The 26,931-nt window shown below is 44.1% G+C and overlaps 1 protein-coding gene across 2 annotated transcripts in view; it reads right to left on the bottom strand.

The window, feature by feature from the left end:
- The window catches only part of KCNAB1 (potassium voltage-gated channel subfamily A regulatory beta subunit 1), a 178,238-nt gene that overhangs the window by 127,657 nt on the left and 23,650 nt on the right, over positions 1–26,931 (bottom strand). Inside the window, exon 1 of one of the 2 annotated variants that reach the window (XM_083442887.1) lies at positions 18,364–20,114. The exons of the other annotated variant lie outside the window; for it this stretch is intronic. Coding sequence (XP_083299013.1) covers positions 18,364–18,584 — 221 coding nt within the window. The 5' untranslated portion in view covers positions 18,585–20,114. Of the gene's footprint in view, positions 1–18,363; positions 20,115–26,931 lie in introns of those variants that run through there. 2 annotated transcript variants of the gene reach the window in all.

Genomic DNA, 26,931 nt, shown 5'->3' on the forward strand with positions numbered 1-26,931 from the left:
GTGAGAGCAGCAGCCTGTACGGACACCACACGAGCGGTGCCCATACGGACTGCACGCGCCCTCGGCCGCTCTACAGCTGGGGGGAGGCAGGGGCCATCTTGTCAACCCCCTCCCCCAGAGTGGCACCCAGGGCAGCCCACCCCCTCCGCCCCCCACTTCGTATGCCCCTGGAGTGTCGCAACCCCATAGTCACCTTTGACTGGACTTAACCACACAGGGGTCCTTTACCTTTTACCTGCCTGTTGGGGGCAGTGCTATTTTTCTAGAAAAGGAAGTGCCAGAACTTACCATGAACTTGTTCTCTTAACTGCAATGGGGCCCACCTGAGAGGTGCCAGAACTGAATTCTGGCGAGTTCTGGCTGGGGAAAAAAGCCCTGGTCATGGGTATAGGAAGATCACAGGAAGTTGTCTTATATGAGTACTGAGCCAGTTGCCTACACCAATCAGCAGCAGATGTCCAGGGAGACTTTTCCAGCCCTACCTGGAGATACTGGGGATTGAACCAGGGACCTTTCGCATGCAGAGCACGTGACACACGAACCAGGTGGGCACACTGGGATGCTGCCCCAGAAGAAAGGGTGTAGACACCCAAAGGTTCCATATCTGATATGGATACTGTTCCCTGAAGGTTGAACGTTTGAAAACACTACATGAGATCGTTGTGTATCAGCCACCAGCACTAACAACCATTAAAATGCTGTGTTGCACATCAGCTGCCAAATCTTGTTAAATATCAGCTGCCGGATATCAAATATTGAAAATGAGTTCCCACTGCATGTCACACATAGGCATCAAGGAATTGGCAAATACCCTGAAAATATCACATTTGTAGTGGAGAATTTTGAGAGCAAATTCATTTCATCTGTCCCTCAGCCCTGCCAGGTGCTTCTGAAAGGCTGGAGAGAAGGCAAGACCTTCCATATTTGCCCCAGTCATAGAATCATAGAGCTGCAGAGTTGGAAGGGACCACAAGGGTCATCTAGTCCAACCCGCTGCAATGCAGGAATCTTTAGCCCAACATGGGGCACAAACCCATGACTCTGAGAATCTCAGGCTCTAGTGACTGAGCTAACCCTGCCAGGTTATGCTGCTGAGAGCCTGGAGGGAAGGCAAGAATCTTGTATATTTGGTCCATTGCCCAGGCATCACCTTGTAGTAGCATATTAGGCCAAAACATGGAAGGCAGAAGAGGAGATGATGGAATTTGCAATAGTCACCCAACAGTTAAGGCTAGCAAGCAGTGAAAAAAAGAACATCTTAGTCACTTAGAGCACCAATGGAATTGAAGTAGGCAAAAATGTCATTACACAGATTGGAATCTGGCCAGGCCATTGGCTTTTACACCTTTGCTGACACTAAAGGAGTGCCCAGGGGAGCAGTCAATACTGCAAGCAGTCAGACGGGTCTCTCTTTTGCATCTCATTTGGAAGGTGACAGCAGAGCATCCTTCTCTTTCCTTTTTCTGTTTACTATGCAGAAGCATTGCTTTCCTTGCTTGGCACTTCATTGTGATTCTAATTAATATAGAACCAGCCTCACTGGGTTTTAGCAGGGGTGTTGTTAGCAGTGGTTGGTGGGGTGTGGGTGCACACTTAGCTCTGGGTCCCTTGCACCATGCTTTGGGTCTCTTGGCCTGCTTTTTTAAAAATGCAGTCTTTCCATCCTTTTCACTAGAGTTCCTCCCCATCTACGTATGCGGATTCCTAGGCTCAGCCACAGTGGTGGAGGTCTTGGTAATTGCTAGACCAGCCTATTGCACTGTGCTCTATGTGCATCTACCTGGGGCTGCCATGTGTCCGGGATTTCCTAGACATACTGTATCTGGGCTTGGTATGTTGGAAATAGCGTCCGGGCTGAATTTCTGAAAATTGGTAGAAGTGTTGGGGTTTTTGGCGGATTTCCTTAGAAATAGTTCAAAAACTCCTCAAAAAGAGCTGAACAACTTTTGTGTCCGGATTTTCACTTTTTGAAAGATGGCAACCCCATCTACCCTTAAAGCTGGTTCAGAAACTGCAACTAGCACAGAGTTCTGTGGCCTGCCATACCAGTATGGAAAGTTCTGCACTGGCTGCTAGTATATTACCAAGCTAAATTAAGGATATGGCATTTGGTGTAGAAAGCCCTCAACAGTCTAGGACCAGGTTGCCCAAAGGGCTGTCTTGTCCTTTATACATGAGCTAGATCAACAGAATCATTTGGAAGAGTTCTCCTTCTCGTTCCACATTTATCTCATGTTCCCTTAATTTCTAGGTGAACCAAGACTTTAAGTGAAGTGGCACCAGTACCTATTGAAACCAGGCAGGTTCTGATATTTTGTTGCTGGTTGTAAATGTTTTTGCTTTGGCAAGTATTTTTTTGAGAATCAATTTGATTCCATGTTGGTTATTTGTTCTGCATTTTAATGATTTTATAACTCTGGCAGACCAACTCTGTGTTACAAAGATGTTTGCAGATGGGACCTGAAGGCTGGCAACCTGGCAACCCCACCATATGGGACTCAGATCATGCATCCACAGCAGTGACCAGTGAAGGAATGACTGCTGGGAGGAGCACAGAGAGAAGATAACACCATGGTGCATCTGCAGCAGCACTACCAGATTCCTTCATCTGCCCCAGCTGCAGCAAAACATGTCTCTCCTGTATCAGTCTCTATAGCCACAGCAGGCACTGCAACCTTCCAACAGTTTTACTTCACCCCCAAAAGGGTGCTGCTCCATTATCTCCTGAGACAGACTGTGATGGTCTGGGATTCGGATTCGGATGCTGAACCTGAAGAATCCCAGCCTGCACAGGATTCCCCGCCTCCAGAACCAGCTGAGCCGGGGCTGAGCCTGAAGGGTCCTCACCTGTGCTGGATCCTCAGCTGCAGGCACCAGCTGAGTCTGCTCTGGCTCCTAAGGGGATGGAGGACCCATTGCCTGCAGGTGCTCCACTCTTAGCCCCGGCAGAGGAAGCTGAGGTTGCCTCTGGGTCCAATAACCCTCCAGCCTCTCCTGGGCTGCAGAGGCTCAGGGCAGAGAGGCGGAGGGAACTAAGTTCCCGCAGGAGGAGTGCTCGCCTCCAGGCCAGGAGAGGCAAGTCACCTGAGGATCGGGGCAGCCCTATGCCTTGGGGCAGGTAAAAACCAGCCAGCCCCAGTCCCAAGTTGCGGGAGCAACTTTGTTGGTTGACAGTTCCTGCCTGAACCCTGTCCTGCTATCCTGCGGGAGCTCCTGACCTCACCTGACTACCGGCCCTGCATCCAGCTTCAGCTTTTACAGACTGCCTCCATACTGCACCTTCAACCTCGGACTGGACTCAGACCTCACCTCCCGGTTAGCCCACGGGACCAGCACACAGACGGACACCAACAACAACCAACAATTTTATGATACTTTAACATTTTCATCATACACTATCATCCTACTGTTTATGATCTGTTGGCTCATAAATATTCTTAAAAAGAAATAATAGCAAAAACCCTTCCCAAGGTGCAAGGCTCTAATATCACGGTTTTGTCTTTTGAAAACTGATGTTGCTTTTTTTATTAAGAAAAATAGCACCATCTGTTCGAGTGTTTGCCTGCTTTCCACACACCCAGCTTGCATATTTGTAAATAAAAGGCGATTGGAACTGATTCTGTAGGAAATTGCTTCTACCACTCAAAGAAATAGGATGTGTGATAGAACATCCACCTTTAGTATGAACAGCAGCTTCTACCATAGTTTAACAAGGGACTTTTCAGTGGTGGCGCCCCAGTTTGTGACGCTCTCTGCCCCTGGGGAAGTAGATCTGTTCTCTACAATGACCATTTTTAGAGGTTGACTGGAGACACAATTGTGCACCTGACCTTTGGCAACATAAGCAACTGGTCTGGTTGCGTTAAACTAGGTTTTTAATCTTTAGATATGTATTCTTAAAATATTTTGATTACTTATGGTTATTATTCATTACAGTTGTATGCCGCCCTTCATCTGTAGTTCTCAGGGCAGTTGACAGCATAAAAATACCAGATAAAAACACAAAACACATAATAAAAACACAAACAGCCAATAACCACCCCCTCCCCCACTTTAGAAATGGTGTTTGTATTACAAGGCTTCCCTGTAGGTGTGCCGCTCAAAGCCAGATGCTCATACATCTCCAGGGAAAACAAGCCTGGCTTCATAGTGAACCCTTGGGTTTCAGTTGTATTTGTTTATGATGCAATGTGACAAAAGGACTTGGAGGTATTCGGCTTCATCAGCACATAGGCAGGACAGCCCACCAGTCCACAGCTGCCTGCAAAAACCGGCTAAGGCATAATACTTGACTGTGCTGTATCTATAAAAGCTACATGTAGAGAAACATTATGTACAGGTGCTTTGAAAGCAAGCTATATTCCCTGACACAAGCAGGTCAGGTGTTGTACTTTTACAACCCCAAATGAAATACATCCAAGTCAAGATGGTGGTGTAACTGGCCATTTCTCATACTAGCAGTCAATCCTGTTCATTTTGTCTGAAGACACAAGGCATCCACCCAAAACACTCTGCAAGTCAGAATTGTTCAAAGGGTTGCAGAGCAATTGAAGCACCAAATTTTCTACCCAGAAGTTCAAAATGTTGTAATTCAGACTTACCCAGTTTAAATTTGGTTGCACCGCACTAAAGACAGCAACTTCTACACTTACTTAATATTGTGGTCCTATTCCCTGCTAACTTGAAGCCCAGGCATCATGTCTCTGCTGTCTATGGTTTCATCAGATATTGCAATAGGGAGAGCTAGAAACGTTTTTGAAAAGAAAATAGCACTAGAGGTCAAATGTTAAATTTGTGCGCAGCACTTCCACAACGTTTTATTGCACCTTTAATGTCACTTTGATTTCATCCCCACTTCTAAAACTCATACATGCACTGTATGACTGCAAAACAGAATCCATTCACCGGCTGGAACTATAGATATTGACTAAGAGCTGTGTGCACATTGAAGCAGTGATGGACTGCTCTAACATTTTCTGTAGCCTGCCACCATTGTTCCACGATCCATTATGAAGTGCACTGCACAGTAATGGTTTTCCGGAACAGAATAAAGAATAAAACACTCAAAGCTTAGGTTACACTTGAGAGACTCCTTCAACAGTAGTCCTAATTTTTTTTAAGTCACAATAGCTCACAGATGGTTCTTATGCCAAGTTATCTGAACTGCTTCTTTGGTTCCTTCTGGGTCTGCCCACAGCTTGCTAGCAATTGTCTCTATCTTATGATTCCCATACAATGAACTAAAGTGAGACTGGAGCAGATGCTGTACATGAGGTCATGCTCTGTGCTACCACCTCTGGCATGAACATACGATGCAGCGATTTCCCAGATGCTCTTGGCTGCACAGAATAGGACAAGTAAGCCCTGGATACAAGCAGTTTTTGGCTGATGAAATCAACAGGGAGTAGCACAAAAAAGAGAGAATTTCTTCTCCTAGTGCCCAACAGTCAAGGAACATGGGCAGAAGGGAACTGTCGAAAGATACTTGAGAAGCCCCACAATCTCTGAAAGAATTTTCCCCAGGCAATAATGGTCATTAACAAGGAGAAAACCCTGAGCCTGGTTTGTTGCTGATTCCTTTTATGTCCTGCTCATCTGGAGACCAAGGCTGTGTACACACTATAACTAAGAAGCACCCACTCACCCAAGAATTCTGGGCACTGTAATTTGCTATGCGTGGCTAGAAATTGTAAATTAAATACTCAGAATTCTTGGAAAGGAAAAAATGTACTTCAAATGTACTTCATACTTGTATGGCGTTTATGCAGCCCAAGTCCTTTGATAAAAAGTTGACAAGAGTTAGGTTATGTTTCACCTGGAGAACAGACAAGATATAGCTGTCTTCAAATGTAGAAGGTGGAGCAACTTTGTCCTCCGTCACTCCAGAGGGTTTTAACTCAAACCAATAGTTTCAAAGGACAAGAAAGCAGACCCCAGCTAAACATTAGGAGGAACATCCTGAAGGCATGATCTCCTTGACAATGGAGCAGGCTGTCTTGGAACCTGATGGACTTGCTTTCATTTGAGGTTCGTAAGCAGAGACTGGATGGCTATTTATGGGGGAAATTCAGTGAAAGCTGGATTTTTCATGAGTCTCAATGTCCTCAGAACTTTGATAGGATGAGATTCTGAAACCTGTACATCTATAATCAAGGCTCACCCTTGTAAAAATGAGGGTTCAGGACTTTTTCAGCCTAAATGTCACATTGTCTCCCTTCTTGGGGGGGGCACACCCACTTCTGGGCAGGGCCAGAGGCAGTGGCATAGCATTGAAAACACAGGGGTGGTTGCCCCGGCTGCAAATTGTTAGGGCTGGTGCTGCAAATTGTTAGGGCTGGTGCTGCTTCAATACAGCTGTGTGCTTTTGTCGCTAGGATCCATTGAAAATGGCTTCTCCATGCGAACCAGGAAGTGACTCTTCTTTTCTTATCTCTGCAGCTGCAATCTCCAGTGTGATGTGCAGTTGAATGCACATGCGTACTCCATCCATTTCCCTCCCTCTGCCCCAGGCACTGGCAACCCTCACTACGCCACTGGCCAGAGGCAAAAGTGGGTGAAGCAACCAATGGGACTCCCATATTTATACAGCAGGCTACATTCCAGCCATGAAAAAGTCAGAGGATTCTACACACACACTTTTGTCCATGCAGGCAAACAAGAGGCATTATCACAGTTCAATGACACATACTAGCCAGGCAAAAGTGCTCAAGGAGGGCACAGAGAAGGGCTGGTATGGGGTTTGGCCTGGGAGGGAGCACTGCCTGAGGAGAATTTCAAGGGCCAAACAGAATGACATGGAGGGCAGAATGACATTGTTTGGTCGCTGGGCCTGAGGGACTCCACCCCCAACATAACCATAGTCAAGGGGAGCAAGCAGGAGAGAGAGACAGTTTATTATGTGGTTACTGTCGTATGTCAGTATGGGGAAACTGGACTAGGGTTTTCATGTCATGTTTCATTCAGAATTTCATCCTTCTCAAGAACATTTCAGAAAGGCCCACTAGGCCTCTGGCTGTGGCGATGTGGATAAAAATACAAGCACATGCTTACACCGTGTGCATTTCAAACAGATCAAATGTTCAGATCAAACCTTGCATAACGGATCAAACCTCGCATAAAGCAATGCTAATGTTCTTTTTTAAATAAGGAAATAATCACAGACCACAAAATAACTAGATAATATTAATTGCTTCCTTTTTCTTTATCTGCTACCCCCTCGCTCTCCCTCTGTTGATATTCTCTCTTTTTGCAGGTCTGGTGAAAAAGAAATACTTTCATGCCTTACATACAGTCCAGCTCTGGCCTTATGTTTTGCTTATGTCTATCTATATTATCAGATATTGAAGGTAACCAACGGGGACTGGGAAGAGAGAAGTTACAAGACTTTGTACAGCCAGCTATCAGAGTTACAAATGCCCTGGAGAAGAGATGCTGTTTCTAAAATATTCTCAGGAAAAGATACATCTACCCATCTCATGTTATCCCTCAAGCAGTTGTTCTCCCCCTGCATATACCAAACCACACAACGAGGCCGGCTAGTGGAGAAACCAGCAATCCACAAGCCAGTAGGGTTTCAAATTATTTTCCTTTCCCACTCAGTATTCATCAGTTGAAAATCAGCAAATTTCATGAAATGTCCACATGCCCTCAGTGGCAACAGGAACAATCTGGTTTTGAATCTTCTGGATTTCTTTTACTCAAATTTAGATGCTTTGGTGTGTTTTGATATTGGTGTTTTACTGGTATTTAATAGACTGTAGAATTAGAGATTTTAAAAGTATTAAGCAGCACAGAAATGCTTTTAAATTAAAAAAAAAATTCAAAGCTTACTTCAGTACCTTAAAATGGACGATAGACAAATGAATTCTAGGACTGCATTTGGAAATTTGTATCATTTCTGTGAAAAGGTTAGCAAATCAGCCTCTCGTTGGGCATTTAAATAGCTAAAGGGTTTCTTTAAGAATGAAAAATCTCATGTGATTACGGTATATTTTTTTACTGTGCAGATGGATTTGTTTTCACACTCAGATGAACTGAGATCTAATATTTACCATCACAGTTGCTTGTTTAGGGTTCCCTTTCCACTCTTCCTTTCATTTTATCCCCTAGACCTCACATTTCCACATATCTTTATGCGCAGTTCAACTGCTAAGAGCGTGTCCAGAACATTTTAGAAGTAACACGGACAGTGCCTTGGGGCTACAAATAGATGCTGGTTGAAAGATTAGCTTATCTTTCAAGCTTGTTATCTGATTTTTCACCTTCCTTCAGGAGCAGTTGAAATTTCTTTCTGTTCTCTAGTCTACATTGATATGAAAAAGTATAAACATACTAGAGGAGAATCTGTCATCAGTAATGGGGCTCAGGGCTGCTGGTGAATTTTGTTCCTGTTGAAGGGAGTCCATAGCACAGAGTTATCCACTAAGCACAAAATTTATGAAATGGGATATTCACTGGGAATGCTGTATTGAAGGCAAATAAAGTGAGAGGAGAGAGAGAGAGAGAGAGAGAGAGAGAGAGAGAGAGAGAGAAGGCTGCTTTCAAAAAACCATAGGAGATAGAGCCTTTTTTCTCCCAGCAAAGCATTTCAACAAAAAACCTTTTCAAAGATTTGCAGCACCTATTAGGACAGCGTTACAGGATATGGACTTTTTCTGGGCCACCGAATTAACGAACCATAATATGAATAGATTTAGAAGGACTGAAAATATTTTCACTGGCTTGTCAGGTTGCTGCCATCTCACATGGAGTGGAATCTGAGACTCCTGCGGGCTTTAATGCTTCTTTCGACAAGGTAACATGTGGTGTTATTGGAGAAGGCACTGTGTGCTGAACTGATTTGTTTTTTTAGTTCAATCTGGCCGTGGCCAAGCAGTGAGTCTGTGAGCTCATTTGCCTCCGTGGGCAGGGCCTGTTGCAAGACAGGTCCCTTCCAACTCTACAATTCTATTATTCTAAACTTCGGATCTTCCTCAATTTGGCACCACATGCCAAAGCCTCTTGACAACGTACAATAAAAATGATTAAGTACATCCCATATCAATGTAAGTACATCCCATATCATTGGTGCCAATGTGAAATCAATAAAACAAAGCCACAGCAAGGAGGACAAAGGGATGGAAAACAAAGAACCCTTTGCCCAGAAATGGAAGCAAGAAGAAAGTCCAACGAAAGAAGAATGGCAGACAAAATTAATGGACTATGCAGAATTGGACAAAATGACAGGAAGGATTCGAAACCTGCGGGACCAGAGATTTACAGAAGATTGGAAGAAACATATGAATTATTTGAAGAGCAACTGTAATCAACAAATTACGCTAGTAGGACTACAAGAAGTTTTGTAAGGAGAAATATACGAAGTGTTACAAAGTAGAAAAAGATAGAGATATTGGTAATGAGTTTGAAATGTAATAGGGAAGATAAGAAATGCATACTGAGAGATTAGATTGGAAAATTTTCAGACAGGACTGATGGAAGTCAAAAAAAATTGAATAAGATGTAAAAGTATGTTTAATTACTGTTGAAAATGATATGTTAAAAAACTAATAAAATTTTATATGTATATAAAAAAAGAAGCCAAAGAACCCTACAAGAAAAAAGCAGTCATCTACAGACTGACAGGGGGAAAAAATAATGACCAAGATAGCGAAAGTTGTTAAAATTATGACATGATTAAGCTAGCAAAAGCTGAAATGATTACATCTTGTTGCCACCCACCATACTTCAGCAGTAAGGCCTGCATCGTTGATATTAGGGTCTTGGTAGGCACATAGAAGTAGAGGCATTCTGTTAGGTCAGGGGTTGGGAAACTCAGGTCAAAGGGCCAAATGCAGCTCTTCAGGCCTCTCGATCTGGTCCTCAGAACTCTCCCTTCCACACACCTTCTCCATAGGAGAAGGACTTCATGGGTTCTGCTTTGCACCTTAGAGTTTTGGCTTGGTTGGAATGTGTCCTTCAACAAATCTTTGGCTTGTCTATATGTGGAATAGAGTGGGGTGTGTTTATAAACCTATCCTACTGTACAGAAATTACTGGGATGCAGCAACACTCAGAATGCCATCTGCTTCACTGGCACTCCAAAAAATATTGATGCCCCAAGCAAGGAAATGTTGTACATTAATGCACACAGGCGGTGTATTTATTTTATTTAATAAAGGAGCAAAGCTGCTTTGGCAGGGGGAAATTTATAGTTTATGTAAATCTGTGCTTAACCATTTTTAGGCATGTGAGGTTGACCATTTCTCTGATGGGATTTTTTCTACTCAGGAACACCTTCCGCCCAGCTATTTTCCCACTCATGGACTGGGGTAAATGTAGATTTGGAACCACACAAGAGAGAAGGAAAGAACTTGTGGGGCAACGTTGAATAGAAAAATAGCTCAATTCACATCCATCTAAATCCGCATGATTTCAGTGGAATGTCAGCTGCACCTCCTCATTAATAGGGATTCCCACCCTCCTGTGTTTGACTCTACAGCTGGTCTGTGATCTGGAACTAATCCCACAAGTTTGTTGTACGCATGAAGGGCTCTCTTCATTGCTGAATCACACATTAATTCTCTCTCTCCCCCCCCCCCACCCCCTTTATATAAACCACTGACAGGGCCATTCTTTTCAGCTGCAGCAGTTCAAAAACTGCCTACCAGACGTAGGAGGCGAAGTACTGTGTAAGTAAATGAAAGATTAAAATAATAAAGCACTAAAAAGTATTCTGTACAACAGCTCTGCCTTAGTATTATCCAGGTCTTACAGAGACTTAAAATTGGGCAGGTGTTCATCATTAGTAGGTACCGAAATACACTGTTTCTAATACATAATTCTAAATAGCATCTACATTTTCTAAGCAGTGACATACCTGAAACAAAAAGAGTCAAAAATGCAAAAAAAATAATAATTAATAAATAAATGTTCACTAGCAAAGGATGGCAAAGCTCCATGACCCATACCTTGGATATTTGATTATTCTGCTTATATGAACCTAAACACAACACCCTTTCAATGTAGCTCAGGTTGAGAGAGAGCAACTGGCCCAAGGTCAGTTGTATCTGAATGGGGTACCTGGAACATGTATGATCAGGAATCATACAAAGCCTCCTACAACAGTGGCCCCAAGAAGGAGATGGATCCACTGCCTGGTCTTTGCCATGTAGATCCACTGTCATTGAAGCCCTCCTTGAAACTGAAGAGGCATCTCTGCCAGCAGACACTGATGACTGGACCACAGAGAGGATTAGGAAAGACACAAGGAGCCTTCTTGAAAATGTTCCCCCACCTTGAATCCCCACTGCCTGGAAGAACTGCAGGGAAAGGCACTGGCCCGTTAACTGTCCAGATGCAGCACTCAGGCAGCGGGGTTCTCATCTTGATCACCCAGCCCAGACTATCTGTCAGTTACTGCAAGGCACTGCTGAGACAACAGCATATTGTCTCAGGGGACAGGGCTGCCTGGGAGTGGCTGGGGCAGGTTCCACGGGGGGGGGGGGGTGTGCACTGGGAGGGCCTTCTGGCAGTTCCCTCGCTACGAGAAGCCAAGTTACAGGGAACCAGGCAGAGGGCCTTCTTGGTAGTGGCACCCGCCCTGTGGAATGCCCTCCCACCAGATGTCAAAGAGTAGAAGACATCTGAAGGCAGCCCTGTTTAGGGAAGCTTTTAATGTTTAACAGACCATTGTATTTTAATATTTTGTTGGAAGCCGCCCAGATGGGTTGGGGAAACCCAGCCAGATGGGTGGGGTATTAACAACAACAACAACAACAACAACAACAACAACAACAATATATTTCTGCTTACATGCATGGCTGCTAGCCATGGTCCTGAACCATCACCTTACCCCTTGTCCAGGGTCCTGACTTTGCTGCAGTTTCCAGCTGATTCCAGAACTCAAAGTCTGCTGTTCTCCATTTTGTTTGGGCCACTGCCTTCCCTTGGAGTTGCACATCATAATGGATCAGGACGGATCCCTGCAGCTCAGTGTTCTAACCATTACGCCACACTGGCTCTCCATACAGTCCTGTGCATATACTGTAGTGCACCTATTTGAAACTTTAGCACAGTCAGCAACACGCTATGCATGTGTGCCTTCAGTGTACAAAAATTGCAAATTTAATCCACTCACTTAGATTCAGGTGGCTGTTTACCTTCGTGATCAAATCAGTGAGTTCTCTCAGTTTGCAATCTTAGTGAGGAGAGTATTTCTGGCTGTTCATGGAAAAGGGTATGTATAGAACCATATATAGAGTTGAAGGGGGTCTTGTAGCCCATCCAGTCCAACCTTCTGCTTGATGCAGGACATACAGAGCTAGAACATCTGATTGATGTCTGCCTAGCACCTTGGTGCTTGAAGAACTCCAATGAGGCACAGCCCACCACTCCTCTAGGTCATTGGTTCCACTGAGAAACTGCTCTCACTATCAATAAGTTTCCATAGAGCAGAAGAAGCTGCCTTTTTCTGAGTCTGACCATTAATCCATCTGTATTGTCTATCCAACAGGATGCGGGTGGCGCTGTGGGTTAAACTACAGAGCCTAGGGCTTGCCAATCAGAAGGTTGGCGGTTCGAATCCCCGTGATGGGGTGAGCTCCCGTTGTTTGGTCCCTGCTCCTGCCAACCTAGCAGTTCAAAAGCACATCAAGTGCAAGTAGATAAATAGGTACCACTGCGGCGGGAAGGGAAACGGCATTTCTGTGCGCTGCTCTGGTTCGCCAGAAGCGGCTTAGTCATGCTGGCCACATGACCTGGAAGCTGTACGCCGGCTCCCTCAGCCAATAAAGCGAGATGAGCGTCACAAGCCCAGAGTCCATGCAACTGGACCTAATGGTCAGGGGTCCCTTTACCTTTATTGTCTATCCTGATTAGCAAATGCTCTCCAGGGTTGCAGATAGAGATCTCTTCCAGTCTTACCTGGAGATGCTGGGAATGGAACCTGGGGGTGCTCTACCACTGGGCTACTTCCCTTCCCTAAGGGACCCTATTTGCCCCTCTGTGACTTAAGCTTCTTAGGACTAGTTCTGTACCATAGGATGGCAGAGAATAAGTTTTTGCCCTCTTCAGTGTATGTATGTTTGAGCTAATAAACTGTTCTTCGGGACAATAATTTCCCAAAGCAGTTTACAATCACTAAAATGTATTAATGACTATCAATAAAATACAACAGCAACAGGGCTTGCCTGGCTCCTCCCAGTATTGAGTTCCTTAAAAGGGGGGCCACCACAGAAAAGGCCTTGTTACTTGTGCCCACTTTTGTTGGTGGACATCTGCCATAATATATGAATAGGCTGTTATGGGTACAAGGGGTCTTGAAGGTAAACTGGTCCCAAATGACATTGAACAACAGAGGTTTAGATCAGGGTTGGCCAACGTGGTACCCTCCAGTTTTATTGTTAAACTACAACTCCCATAATCCCTTTCCATTGGCCATCCTAGCTGGGATGATGGATGCTGTTTTCCCACAACAGCTGGACGACATCACATTGGCTATCCTTGGCTTCGATTATTGTTACTCTTTCCATTTGGGAGATAAACAAAAACTGTACAGTGATACCTCGGGTTACAAACTTAATTCGTTCCGGAGGTCCGTTCTTAACCTGAAACTGTTCTTAACCTGAGGTACCACTTTAGCTAATGGGGCCTCTTGCTGTCGCCGCGCCGCCAGAGCACGATTTCTGTTCTCATCCTGAAGCAAAGTTCTTAACCCGAGGTACTATTTCTGGGTTAGCGGAGTCTGTAACCTGAAGCGTCTGTAACCCAAGGTACCACTCTAAAAATATAGGCTCTCTTCTTAGTTCCTAGCCAATGTCAATTTGCTCTAAATGTGAATAAAAGGCTGTATTCCCAGGTGTTGGGATTATGAGGGAGAGAGGGAGAGAGGGAGGGAAGGAGGGAATAATGAGATACAACCTTCAGAAAGCAAAGTTTATGTCACAGTGCATCAGAGCTCAAGGAGCAGAATTATCATCAATGAATTTGCATTCAAAAGATGCTGCCCTTCAGAGAAATTAACAGATATGTAACTTTTTATTCACCCAACCCTATACACATGCCACCATACGGCTACAGATTTAATAAGAGAAGCTTCCAATTGTATAATACTTATTGCAATACTGTACGTTCCAAAGAAAATTCAAACACAGAAGGTGATCAAATCCTCTGTTTGCTAAGTAGCTGTGTGCAAATTCAGTGAAAGGGCAGCTAGTTTACAGCGCCCAAACTTTACACAAGAAAACTGTGGATATTTCCCAAGTAAGCTCAGCTCTCACATTATAGTGGTATCATCCTAAAGCAAACTGATTAAATATTAACTTGAGAGAAACCTGCAGCAAAGGCCGCATACAAACAATATATTTAAAGCACATATTTAAAAATCATGGGAACTGTAGTTTGTTATGAGTGCTGGGAATTGTAGTTCTGTGAAGATAAGTGGCAGTTCCCAGGGTTCTTTGTGGGGATTTGTTTTAAATGCAATTTAAATGTATGGCGCATACACAGGCAAAATGTGCTGCCAACTACCCCTGTCCTTTTATGTACAGCTCCACTCTGCACTTAAAGAGACAAAGACTCCATCAAAGACCCACCAACACAACAAAGAAACCCTTTCTCTCCCCAAGTAGTTCTACGTCCCTCTGATTATTTATTGGAAAACATTTCTAATTTCATGCAGAGATGGAAGCAGTGCCCATAATAGACAGCTGGTTGGAATACCCAGCACACATCCCAACGTATCTTTCAATGTCCAATGCGCACACAGAGTTTGAAGGAAGTGAATCTCCTTCTGTCCTGTATGTTAATTCATACTAGTTCAGGTGTGGAATGATGGGTAAAGGATTTAGATACACAAAAGCTACTTAAGATAAGAGGATAGGTAGATAGAGTGGGAGAAAACAAAGATCTTGCTCTTTGCCACAAGTCTCTGCCTTCCAGTCAACTCTCCTGCCCTTGTCTTTCCCTTGCAAACCTCAGCAAACCTCCCATTCTCCCGGTTAGTCATGCTCTGCCAAATTTCTTTAGAGAATGTGCCTAGTATATCCCAAAGAAGGTATGAATCAATACATATTTTTAAAGACTCTGTTCTTTACTCGATAAGATGCTCCAATTGTACAACAAAGTGTTTATTTCTGTCTATTTGTTAAGATTAAGGCGATGTCCATATATATATCTGTTTTGTTTTGTTTTGTTGTAAATCACACTGGGATGTCTCACAAGTGATTTATCAATGAAATAAACAGCATACAGAGATAGTTCTTTGGTGCTGTCTCTTTGTGTGACAGAGAAATAGAAATCTCAGCAGGGAGAGACAGGTGAAGACAGAGAGCTCTGCAAAAGAGAGAGCTCTTCCAATGGTTCCCTTTGACTCCTAAAGGGTCACTAGGGGCTGATGTGGCTTCAGTGACTAGGAGTGCCTTTTACCAACTTTGACTAGTAGGCCAGCTACAGCCGTTCCTAGACAGGAATAATCTAGCCACAATGGTCCATGCATTGGTCCCCTCAGTACCTGGCTACTGCAATGCATTCTCTGTGGAGCTGCCCTTGATGTTGGTCTGGAAACTACAGTTAGTGCATCATGCTGCTGTGCGGTTGCCATCTAGAGCTAGCCATCCTCAACATATATGAGGAAGCAGCTGCATTGGCTGCCTATATGCCACCAAGCAAGGTGCGGTGACTTGTTTAGAAAGTCCTAAACAACTTGGGAGACTACTTGAGAGACCGTATCTCCCCTTATCATCCAGCCTGGCCACTACGCTCCATGACAGAGGACCTTCAGGTGGTACCAAGAGATCCTTTGATTTGCCTTGCATCTCCTAGTAGCAGGGCTTTCAGAGTTGTGGCCCCTTTGAGGTGTAATTCATTATCAGTTGAGATAAGGCATGCTCCAACAACCTTCTCTTTTAGATGCATGCTCAAGGCCTTTTCATTTCAGTCTTTAGTGAATGAATTGTTAAAATCACTGTCTGCTGATCACCTTCTAGTGCTGCAGTGTTATTTTAACCTTTATTTACTGTGTATTTTATACTTAAATCTGGTTTTCTGTACACCACTCTGATATATTCTAATGTGAGCAGCTGTCTTTTAAAATAAGTAAAATAAATAAGGAATGGGTACCAACTGATGAGAGTGTTGGAGGAAGGCAAAGGGTTCATCTTTTCTTGAACCATGAATGGGTGCAGATTTAGCCTCCACTACATGCTTCACCCCTCAACCAACAGTCTCTGTAGTAGAGACTGCTGCCTCCCTGCTGCCTACCTTACCACCCTTGATTATTGCTACTTCTAATGGCTTATTGTGTAGAAGAGCTGGATGGGTGTAAACAGTGCCCCCCAGATTACTCAAAAACTACTTGTAGATGTCCCCCCAGAATATAGAGACTCTAGACTAATTATGAGCACCTGTAACTACAGGGACCACTGCTCTTTGTCCTTATGTCCCATCGCCAAGCACCAATATGTCTTCAGACCCTCAACCATCAAGATAATTCTCTAAGATCTGGGCTGCTTGCTATGACAAAAATCATCTACCTCTGGAAAGCACAAGTATTCCCAGTAATGAGGGACGCAGCACATTCTTTCCATCATAAAATTTGCCTGCTAAACTAGTATTTGTTAACTAGGGTGATGTTTTTGAGAAGGAAAGTGGTTCCACCTTGAGCTTGATCATACTCAACGAGAGCCTTCTTCCAGAGCAAGGGTGGCCAATGACCATTTTGAGGGCAACTTTGAGGAAACTGTAGCTCAAGGGTAGAGCATCTGCCTTGCATGGAGATGGTCCTTGGTTCAACCACCAGCATCTCCAGGTAGAGTTCTGAAACCCTAGACAGCCACTACCAGTCATTGTAGCCAACACTGAGCTAGATGGACCAATGAATCTGACTCAGTGTAAGGAAACTTCCTGTGTTCCTATTTGCCTGCCAAGCAATCTTCTCTCCCACCCAGCCCTTGGCAATTTTGGGGGCAGTGACAAAAAGAAAAACAGTGAACATATACATAGCACTGAAGTGGATGAATTGCCCTCTCCCTGGTCATCAGGTGGATCATTTGATGAATGGAGAGAGGAATGATGATAGCCATCCCCAGTTGATCTCCATGGATTAGTTAAGGTGTGCGCATGTGCACCTGTCTGTATGCCCACATGTTTGAGTGTGCATCCTGTGTGTATGCATGAATTTGCAAGCGTGCATGCAAGTGTATGGGCTGGCCACACCCACTGCTGGCAAGCATATCCTGGAAGTTTGGTGATTGCCTCAATTAGATCAATCCCCCCCCAGAAAAGATTAGCCACCCCTGTCCTGTGACTGCTAATAATGATCGGTTCCCTAGATCTATTTGCTAAGCAAGACTCCAGCTGCAATCTCACTCATAACTTACTTGGGCGTAAACTCTACTGGACACAGTGGGATTTAGTCCTGATCAAGCAACACATAAGATTGTACTATCTGAGTGACTTTCCCAAAGCCACCCAATGAATCCGGCAATTTAAAGCCATGTCTCTTGGGTTCAACTCCAACACTATCCACTACATGACATCAGAAAACTCCGTGGGTTGTTCAATGACTAAGTCACAACTCTGCTCATAAGAGAGCCTATAAATGCCGCCATATCTCCCCCTTATTTTTGGAAAACAAGCCATTCTGACATCAAATGCCGTATGCTGGAAAGGAGGCATTAAAAAAAAAAAAGATATGCGAGATTAATTGCAATTGATTGATTGGCCAAGCAAAACCAAAAAAACCACACAAAACTTCAGTCTGCAAAGTTTCGTGACAGTCTTCACTTCTCCCTCCTTTCTACTTTGCAGAGGAGATGATTTGAGATAACAGATGATATTTTATAGGGACAAGCATGTTGCTTTGCCTGCATTTCACAAAAAGCAAACCCTTCCCTGTCCTTAGACAGCAAGTCGCTTACAGGCCAATGAGTGATAATTAGAGCACCAAAGACCATCTAACTTAGTTTAACAGGCGCTGCTGTTTTGCATCAACCAGCAAGTGCCTTGAGAGGCAAGCTTTTTCCCAAACAGAGCCTGGAGTGTCCAAGTCCTAAATGCAAGAAGGCAAAAGGCAAAACATCCCATGCAATGCTGCTCCCCTGAATACTCGGTAGAATTCAAATAAACCAGAAAACCCAGAATACAGAATATAGGGGACTCTGCAAAAAAAGAGAGAGAGAAAGACTGAAACCTAGGTAGGACTGGAGTGACTTTCTAAAGGCGTCAAACTTTCCTTGCTGCATCCATTTCTTGGACTCTAGAAATTTGCTGGTGGGGTTTATGCAAAGATTTCCTGGTTGGTTAGCAGACAATCTCTCGCAACGTGGGGGGTGGGGTGGGGAGTGAGAGAGGACACTGAAACAGCGTGAATAAAGAGTTTTCCCATACCTATATTTCATGCCCGTCTGCTTTGCAGTGGACTCTTTTAAGGAAATGTGGTGCTGAGGGGTAAAGGTCCCAAGACTGCGAGCGATAATCGCCACCGTCCGGAATTTCGCCCGGGCTGCATTGACTGAGTTCGGGGTGGTGGTGTTCTGTTTGCTGATGAGTCGGTCTTCCCCATTCCGGTTCTTGAGGTTGTGCTCCGTGCACGCGATGGAGACTTGCATTGCGCTCTCGCCGAGCCCTCCTTGACAGAAGAGAGAGGACCCCTTTCGGGTGGCAGAGCGCGACTGCGGTGCGCCGAAGGGGCCGGTCCCTCACAATGCAGCTGCAGGAGACTTCAGAAGGGCGCTCTCCAACTTCGGGCTCTGCTGCAGGACGGAGGCGACCCGAGGCGCTGTCCCCTTCGCGAGTGCTGAACTTGCTAGAAAGCCAGAAACACCAAACGAACTGGCAACGCGCGTCTTGATCGACCCTCCACACTTTGCAAGGATTCCTTCTCCCCGCTTGGATCCGGCTCTTAAATCGCCCCCTCCATTTGCTCTGTGGCTTTCAGAAACCTCGAGCCTGCATCGTCTTCACCGCAAACCCCAAGCAGCAGCATGGGGGCTGCTTCAATGCTGGCTTGACTCCGCTTGCTGGATCGAAATCAATGCAGGCGCGTACTGCAAAGATGCGTCTGCAACACCCGGTGGACCATGGAAATGCTGAAGGCGCAAAGCTCAGGAGCCACCAAGGAGCACCGGATCACGGGGCAGGTCTCCGCAGACCCAGGATATCCATCTGAGCCTTGGTCGGCTCCTGCAAAAAAGCCTCTTCGGGATTCCCTTGTCTTTCCCCCACCCCCTGACAGCGAGGTGAAGCTGCACTGGATGAACCCGGCGCTGCAGCTGTGAGGCTGAGCATGCAGCGCTCCCTTTAAGAAGCTGGCAGAAAGCGGGAGAGGGTGGCTGGCTGGCTTGCTGGATCCCTTTGTGTGCAGCAGCAAGCCAGGCACTTGCAATGGGTCGGGCTGCCCGGATAACTGGCAGCGCAGCTGAACGGAGAGGAGGTACCCCCCGCCCCCCACAATCACGCTGACTGCGCCCAGCGATGCTCCAGCATGCTGTAGCGTCTCGAAGTATGTCGGGAGGGGAAAGGAATTACTATTCCAGGGCACGCTGCCGAATTAACTCCTTAATCCCTCTCATCTGCCATGCCTAAAGCCCCCTCTGCTTTAGCAATCCGTCCCTTGCCAGGAGGGCCAGGGGTTAATCTCCTCGCCTCACAAAACAGGTCCCCGGCTAAAATAGATACCCTGTGGCACGCCCTTTGATCCCCGTCACACAACTCTCTGCGAAATCAGATTATCCCCAAGGACTGGGACAAAGGGACGGATGCGTGCCGAGGCGCAGGGCGGTGTGAGTGCAGGCGAGAGCGTTCAGACATCCGTCATGCGCTGGATTGCTGGTGCTTAGATGCCCGCCCGCCCCGCCCCCGCCCCCAATGCTTAGGGTGACACTTTTGGAAGGCCACAACATCTGCTCCCCACCAAAGGGAATAAAATCCCACGTCCCCAAACACCTGCTGCTATGTGTAAAAAGGTTTGATCCTGCACATGTCAGTAGCTGGTCAAAGGCAGAGAGCAGCCATGTGTACAGAAGCTTCAGTCTAATGAGCTGGAGGTTCGTTGTGGCCCTTGGGCCAGTCTCTGCCTCAACCTCTTGGCTCTCCATCTGTAAAATGGGAGCAAGAGCAGCCTGTTTTATGGAAAGAGCTGAGCTGCCAATCCGTCTGCTTGACTTTGATTATCCCTTTTAATTGGTTATATATATATATATAAATGTAAACGATTTAAAGACTAATAAATTGAATTAATTAACTGATAATTCTGCACAGTACTGGAACTCGGCCTTCTATGTGGTGGCACCTACTCTTGGCAACTCCCTCCGCTTGCACATCAGACAAGCACCTCCTCTATTGTCTTTCTGTGCCTGCTAAGTACATTTTGCTAAAGCCTTCTTTATCCCAATTGGTGTCTGTCTTGGATTTGCATTGGCTTTAGGTACAGTATGTGCTGTTGTTTTAAGCTGTTTTTTATACAGGTAACTCATAACTTAGATGCATTTAACTTGTGTGCATTGTGTGCTTTGACAAATATTTTTAAAAGGGGCAAAGAGGGGGCAGGCATCAGGTTGGTGGTAGAAATTTTGGCAATCCCACCCGCCATTGCACCCAATGTGTTTTGACTTTATGCAATTTTGGCTTTAAGCAATGTAACCTGTCCATAAGCTGAGAGTTGCTGTATATGTTGTGTATGTGTGTGTAATTATATTGTAAATTGCTTTGGGATGCTTCATGGGAAGTGATCAATAAATGAAATAACAACAACAACAATAGTAATTTTTTGAATTAGTGTTGTCTTTTCATTGTTGTCCACCACACACACACACACACAGGCATGCCGGTTGTGTTCCAGGTCATCTTGCATGTTGTTGAAATGCACCTAAGTCCTTCCCATCCTGTTCCACCCCCGTCTCACTCCACCACCTTCCAGGGCTGAAAACAGCATGCACATTAATGGTCATGCGCCAATCCAACACATGTAAAAAGGTTGCCACCTGTAAGGTGCTTGGACACATAGCTTGAAATTCTCATGTACATTCAGGCTTGGTTCTCCTATCACATTTTAAGGTGTTCAATGACAGAGAAACAGTTCCTGAAACAATTGCTGAAGTTGGCGTGGCAAGGTTTTTATTATTATTTTATTATTTCTTGAATTTGTTGGTCACTTTCTGTTTATCTTGCAGCCAACTCTGGACTCCGCCATCCCTGAGATGTTCTGCAGGGATGGGACAGTTGTGCTCTTTATTCCAAAGAACAGTGTCAACAACTCTGTTGCCCTCTAGGAACCTAGTCTCCAATTTGCTTGAATTTGTATTAAAAAAAAATGCATTCCCTCAAGGACCTGAAGCAAAGCAAGCCTTGACTTGGGACTCAGCTATACAGCTGCAAATAAAACCTTTTAAGTGTGTTGTAAATTGCATTATAGAAATGTGACACTAGCTGGCGGTGGTGAGCTATGGCAAATTCAATATATTTTTCAAAACGTTTTTTAAGAAAGCATTTTCACAACTTTTTTTATATGTCTCTAGACTCCACCTTGGTTCCATCATAAGCTGAAATACCCAAATAAGGGAGAAGTTGCCCTTCACCAGTGTTCTGTGTCAGAACTTTAGACACTCCTAAAATGCAAATGAAAAAGGGGTTTGGGGTGTGTTTTTTTAAGTGTGTATGTGTGTGTGCGAGAGAGTGAGCATAACCAAGACTTTCTAAGCTGCTCTGCATTTAAAATAGGCTGCATCTAAAATATCTTGTAGCTGACAAGACATTTTTTGTCACAGCAAAGTGTTCAGAATAAGGATTCGCGACTGTGACACTATACTCAAATACATGAAATGGCCAGTCAAGCGAAGGCCTTTGCTACCATCAGTCATCTGGCAATGCTGCAGAGCAGCTCTTGAAAATCTTGAAAAAACCCACCAGCCTAGCTAGGTAAGTGTAAGTGGTTAGTTGACTGCTGAAACCCTGGAAGGGAGTGCTGACAAGCACTGGGAGGAACAAAAAAATTAGGAAGGCACCTCCAGATGGGTGATTTTTTTATTTTTTGGAGGGTGGGAAGGTGTATTCTGCAACATGTCATTGACACATGAATAGTACATTAAAAAGGTAAAGGGCCCCTGACCATTAGGTCCAGTCATGACCGACTCAGGGGTTGCGGCGCTCATCTCGCTTTATTGGCCGAGGGAGCCGGCGTACAGCTTCCGGGTCATGTGGCCAGCATGACTAAGCCGCTTCTGGCGAACCAGAGCAGCGCACGGAAATGCCGTTTACCTTTCCACCAGAGAGGTGCCTATTTATCTACTTGCACTTTGATGTGCTTTTGAACTGCTACGTTGGCAGGAGTAGGGACCGAGCAACGGGAGCTCACCCCGTCGCAGGGATTCGAACCACGACCTTCTGATTGGCAAGTCCTAGGCTCTGTGGTTTAACCTACAGCGCCACCTGCGTCCCAGAATAGTACATTAGATGTGGATTTATAGTGGGCAGTTCACACTTCGTTTTACTTTATTACAGTTGATCTGCGATGCTTCCTGAATGATACTACTAGATTGCCATCTAGAGGGGCACTCTTGTAGTAAAGTGCAACACAAGTGAGACGGAAAGTAAACACCCCAGAACATTTGCAGCATAAAAGGTTAGACCATTTCAACAGGAAAGTATGGGGAGTGTACTGAAAGGAAACAAAGCAGTATAGTTCTTCCTATCGCCACCCCGAAAGGTTTGCAGGCTCAAAGAATATTGAAAGAAGGAATATAAACCGTATATCTGCCCTGATACCACCAGCAACACAAATCAAGATGAATGCACAATAATTGGGATATATGTAGAGGCCCCTAGACAGCCTGGAGTGCAAGAAGAAGAAGCTCCCACCATTTCAAAGTTACTGAAATCGGTGTGTGTCCTGTGATGTTTTGAAAAATATATAAAAATGCTACGTCAACTTTCTCCTTGAAAGTTTATAGTCCTTAAGCCCATGGCAGCATGTGAGCAAGATCTAGTGACATTTTTTGAAACTGGGGTGTGTGTGGAGTCAGGGTGGCAGCCAACTAAATTTTACTCAGAGATGACCCACCAAAATTTAATTAATTGAACTTACCCATAACCATTAATTTCAATGGGTCTACTCTGAGTAAAATTAGTTGAATGCCACTTTACATGCCAGGGGAAGAAGAAAAAAAAATGCAGCCTGTGTCTATTACAATCAGATTTGCATTTCATATAATTTATCTTGTTTCTCCCAAAAATGAAAATGCTACTCTGGCCTCGAAAATTTCATCAGACACTGCTCACATGCTGTCATAGCCTTAAGCACCAGAAGCTCCCTTTTTGAAAAAATTAAGAAGAAGAAGACATACTCAATGCCAATTTCTGTGCTTTTTAGCTGCACTTGCATAGAGTAATCAGCAAACCAAAGGGACTGGCTCAGATATTATGCTGCTAAATATCCTAGCATCTTCTTAAAATGTCACTGCTAGAGTTACGGCACACAGGCATTCCATTTTTAGAAGCACAAAAGGTACTTGCATCTGCAATGCCCTGTATTCAGAAGTCTATTGCAGCAGAATCTGGTTTGAGACAGGGGTCAGCAAACTTTTTCAGCAGGAGGCCAGTCCACTGTCCCTCAGACCTTGTGGAGGGTTGGACTATATTTGGGGGCGGGGGGGGGGTGAACAAATTCCTATGCCCCACAAATAACCCAGAGATGCATTTTAAATAACAGCACACATTCTACTCATGTAAAAACACCAGGCAGGCCCCACAAATAACCCAGAGATGCATTTTAAATAAAAGGACACATTCTACTCATGTAAAAACATGCAGATTCCCAGACCGTCTGTGGGCCGGATTTAGAAGGTGATTGGGCTGGATCTGGCCCACGGGCCTTAGTTTGCCTACCTCTGGTTTGAGACCAGACATGCTCCAAGAGTGAAGTAGTAACAGTGCACTCTTCTTAAACACAAAATGAGTTTATTGAGTATGAAACATGGACAGCATCTATATAACACACCCTGCAACTGAGAGATAGCAGGCGCCACAGCCATTGCATAAGTGTAAAGTTTTCACCAACATATGTGCATGCTTTTAAAGCAATGCAAAATCCATTGCTACAAATAATCGGGTTTAATCCCTCTTCCTCAAACAGGCTCACAAACCTCTCACGTGGAAAAAAAAAACACTTTTAGTCAAGTTCACCAGAGTAAGAACATCTTAAGATAAATAGGAATCCTTGGCTGCCAACACTCACGGCTCCTTGTCCTTCCCCAGGAATGGAGGACAAATTCAGTTTTGTTTCCATTTGAATGATGAACTACCTAAGTCACACTCCTTGAAACAAAACGCAAAGCAAAAACAAAACAAAAACCCAGCTGTCCTTCAACATTCGCTCATCTCCAAGTTTCGTGTTGTAGTTCTCCAAACCAAATAATAAGTAGTAAATGCATATCTTGGGGTGAAATGTGAGTGGAATTGCATCTATTAGTAAAAAAAATCAAAAACCATACAATAACGCATTACATTGTGGAGCATTACTTGCAAAAATGTGCGTATTATATTGTTTATTTTACTTACATATTGCATTTATAACCTGCCTTTTCCTCCAAGGAGCTCGAGGGGGCATATAAGGTTTCTGCTCCCCATTTAATTCTCACAACAACCCAGTGAGGTAGGTTAGTCAAAACTACATGTAAAAATATGTTTAGGAAAAATCTGAACAAAAAATCTGATTATTTTTCATGATTAATAATAATAATAATAATAATTACACATTTCTGCAGAAATGTGGAGAACTCAATTGGAAAAAAGTGATAAAATCAAAGAACTAAATCTGGCCATCTAAATTTTTGCCTTTTTGGAATGTTTTACGACCCCAAAGTATATTCCAATATATATTTGAAGTAGTAGTAAAATGTCCCTCAACTGAACTAAGGGTGTGGAGTCAGGAGAAATCTGCTTCGGTGGATCATTTTTTGTTTGAAAAATGCTATGGAGAATGTTTCTCCCAGTATGTTTTTAACAATGCCTTGGACCCATAAGCATCGCAAAAAATCAATGTATTTCTTGGGATATTTCTTGTCTCAAGCTTTTCTTTCTTTTGTTTTCAATTTCAAAAAAACTCTGAGCCTTTAAATTTCCACCAATGGGCCATTTGTTGTTGGAAAAATCTTCCCTAAACACATGCTAGTTGGAACGAAACACACACACACAGCCCTCAATAGCAAAAATCAAGAGACCATGGGATATTGTCTGTACCAGAAAGAAAATTGTAAAAATGTAAATAATTATATCTGTATGCTGTCTTTCCACAGTTCAAACCACACTCAAAGGTGGCTTGCATCAAGAAAAAAAAGTGCATAACTACAACATAACAAAAATAGTCATGAACAATTAATAAAACATAAAAAATATGCAACCAAACTAAAACATTTCTGCATAAATAACAAGAAGATCTAAAAAAAGAGATACAAAAAAACAACAACCACACACCAGCCAATAACTCCACCCCAAACAACACCCTATCAAGTGCTGAAACAGTAAGCATCTGAAATTTGGCATCAATGTTTCCTACAGTGTAGGTAACAGTGTCCTTGAAGGACTGTGTCATAGGTCTACTTTTGAGTAACTTCTGCAATGAGAAGTGCATCTGTAAGCTGCCCAGAGTAGCTGGGGAAACCCAGCCAGATGGGCGGGGTATAAATAAAATAATATTAATAATAAATATTATTATTATCAGGGTGCAAAACAGCAGCACCAAAGGTCTGAGATAACAAGCACTATGTGTTAAAAACAAAGCAAGATGTCAAAGCAAGTTGCTGAATACCCAAAGAGCTTGTCCCCAGCTGGAGATTCAGGTGTCCAGCTTCATCTTAAGACTTTTAAAAATTCTTCTTTTACCTTTTTTGCCTACGGACCCCCAAAGCTGTCTCTGCGCCCCCGCCCTGACATTGGGCACAAAGGCATTTAAATGTCATTCATTATATAAAAAGCCACTTATGCATTAAATGGCAAATGCAGAAATCTGCATCCGTAAGTTCCGTAACTATATATATCCCCCTGTGTTCTTCGTTCCATTTCTCCGTCCTGCAACTGCTACAATTATGTATCTTTTGTTATGCATGATGCTTTGCTTATCGCACTGAAGACAGTAAGGCGCAGAGTTGAAAAGAAGAGAAGAGGCAGTGGAAAATCCAGATGCAAGGCTAATTTGAACAGTCGCAGCACAAGTGGTCCATGGTGCCAGATGGAAACATCATTTTCCCTTTAGAGCCGAGGATGCAAAGGATGGACAATTCCTTAAACCACTTTCCTGATTAGAACCCCAGAGTCCATCTTTCCTGTAGGTATGCCTCAGCCATAGAGCTAAGGAAGGCTAGAGTCACACACAATTTTCTAAACTGAAAAGACACTGTATTGTTATAGATTTGAGGTACCTGAGTCTATTAGTGAATAGTAGAAATTAATAAACAGTAGTATTTAGATATTTGGGATATGAGGGGGAGATACAGGGTGCTGAGGTTTGCATTGCCGCAAACACAAAAGTGACACAAAAAGGGGCAAAAATAGTGTGGAAATAGCGTCTAGAAATCCCACAAGGCTTTGCAAGTGCAATCCCAGGAGTCTTTGCACAGACCTTTGAGACCTGTGTAGAGTTGAAGTTTGAACAAGGGTTTAGAGGGAGCAATTGTGGTGGAGTTGGGTGGGTTTGGGGGTTTTTTTCAAGGGTTTTTCAAGGGTTTCCAGAGGTTTAGAGTGTGTTTGCAAGCTTTTTCAATGGTGTTCCCAACATACACATACGTAACCCCCGCATAAATAGGGAGTTGGCTGTACTAGTCCATTAAGGACCCTTGACAATGCAAAGGAATTGTCTTTTCATGCTGCTCAGCAAAGTGGACAGAGAGAGGAGATCAGGAAAAGGTTGCCGGGGTAACTGGGTGTGATGTCACAGGAAGATTTTGAGCTTTTTGCACCAGGCTT

The sequence above is a fragment of the Podarcis tiliguerta genome (assembly GCF_965153285.1).
Source record: "Podarcis tiliguerta genome assembly, chromosome: 5".
Taxonomy (NCBI): domain Eukaryota; kingdom Metazoa; phylum Chordata; class Lepidosauria; order Squamata; family Lacertidae; genus Podarcis; species Podarcis tiliguerta.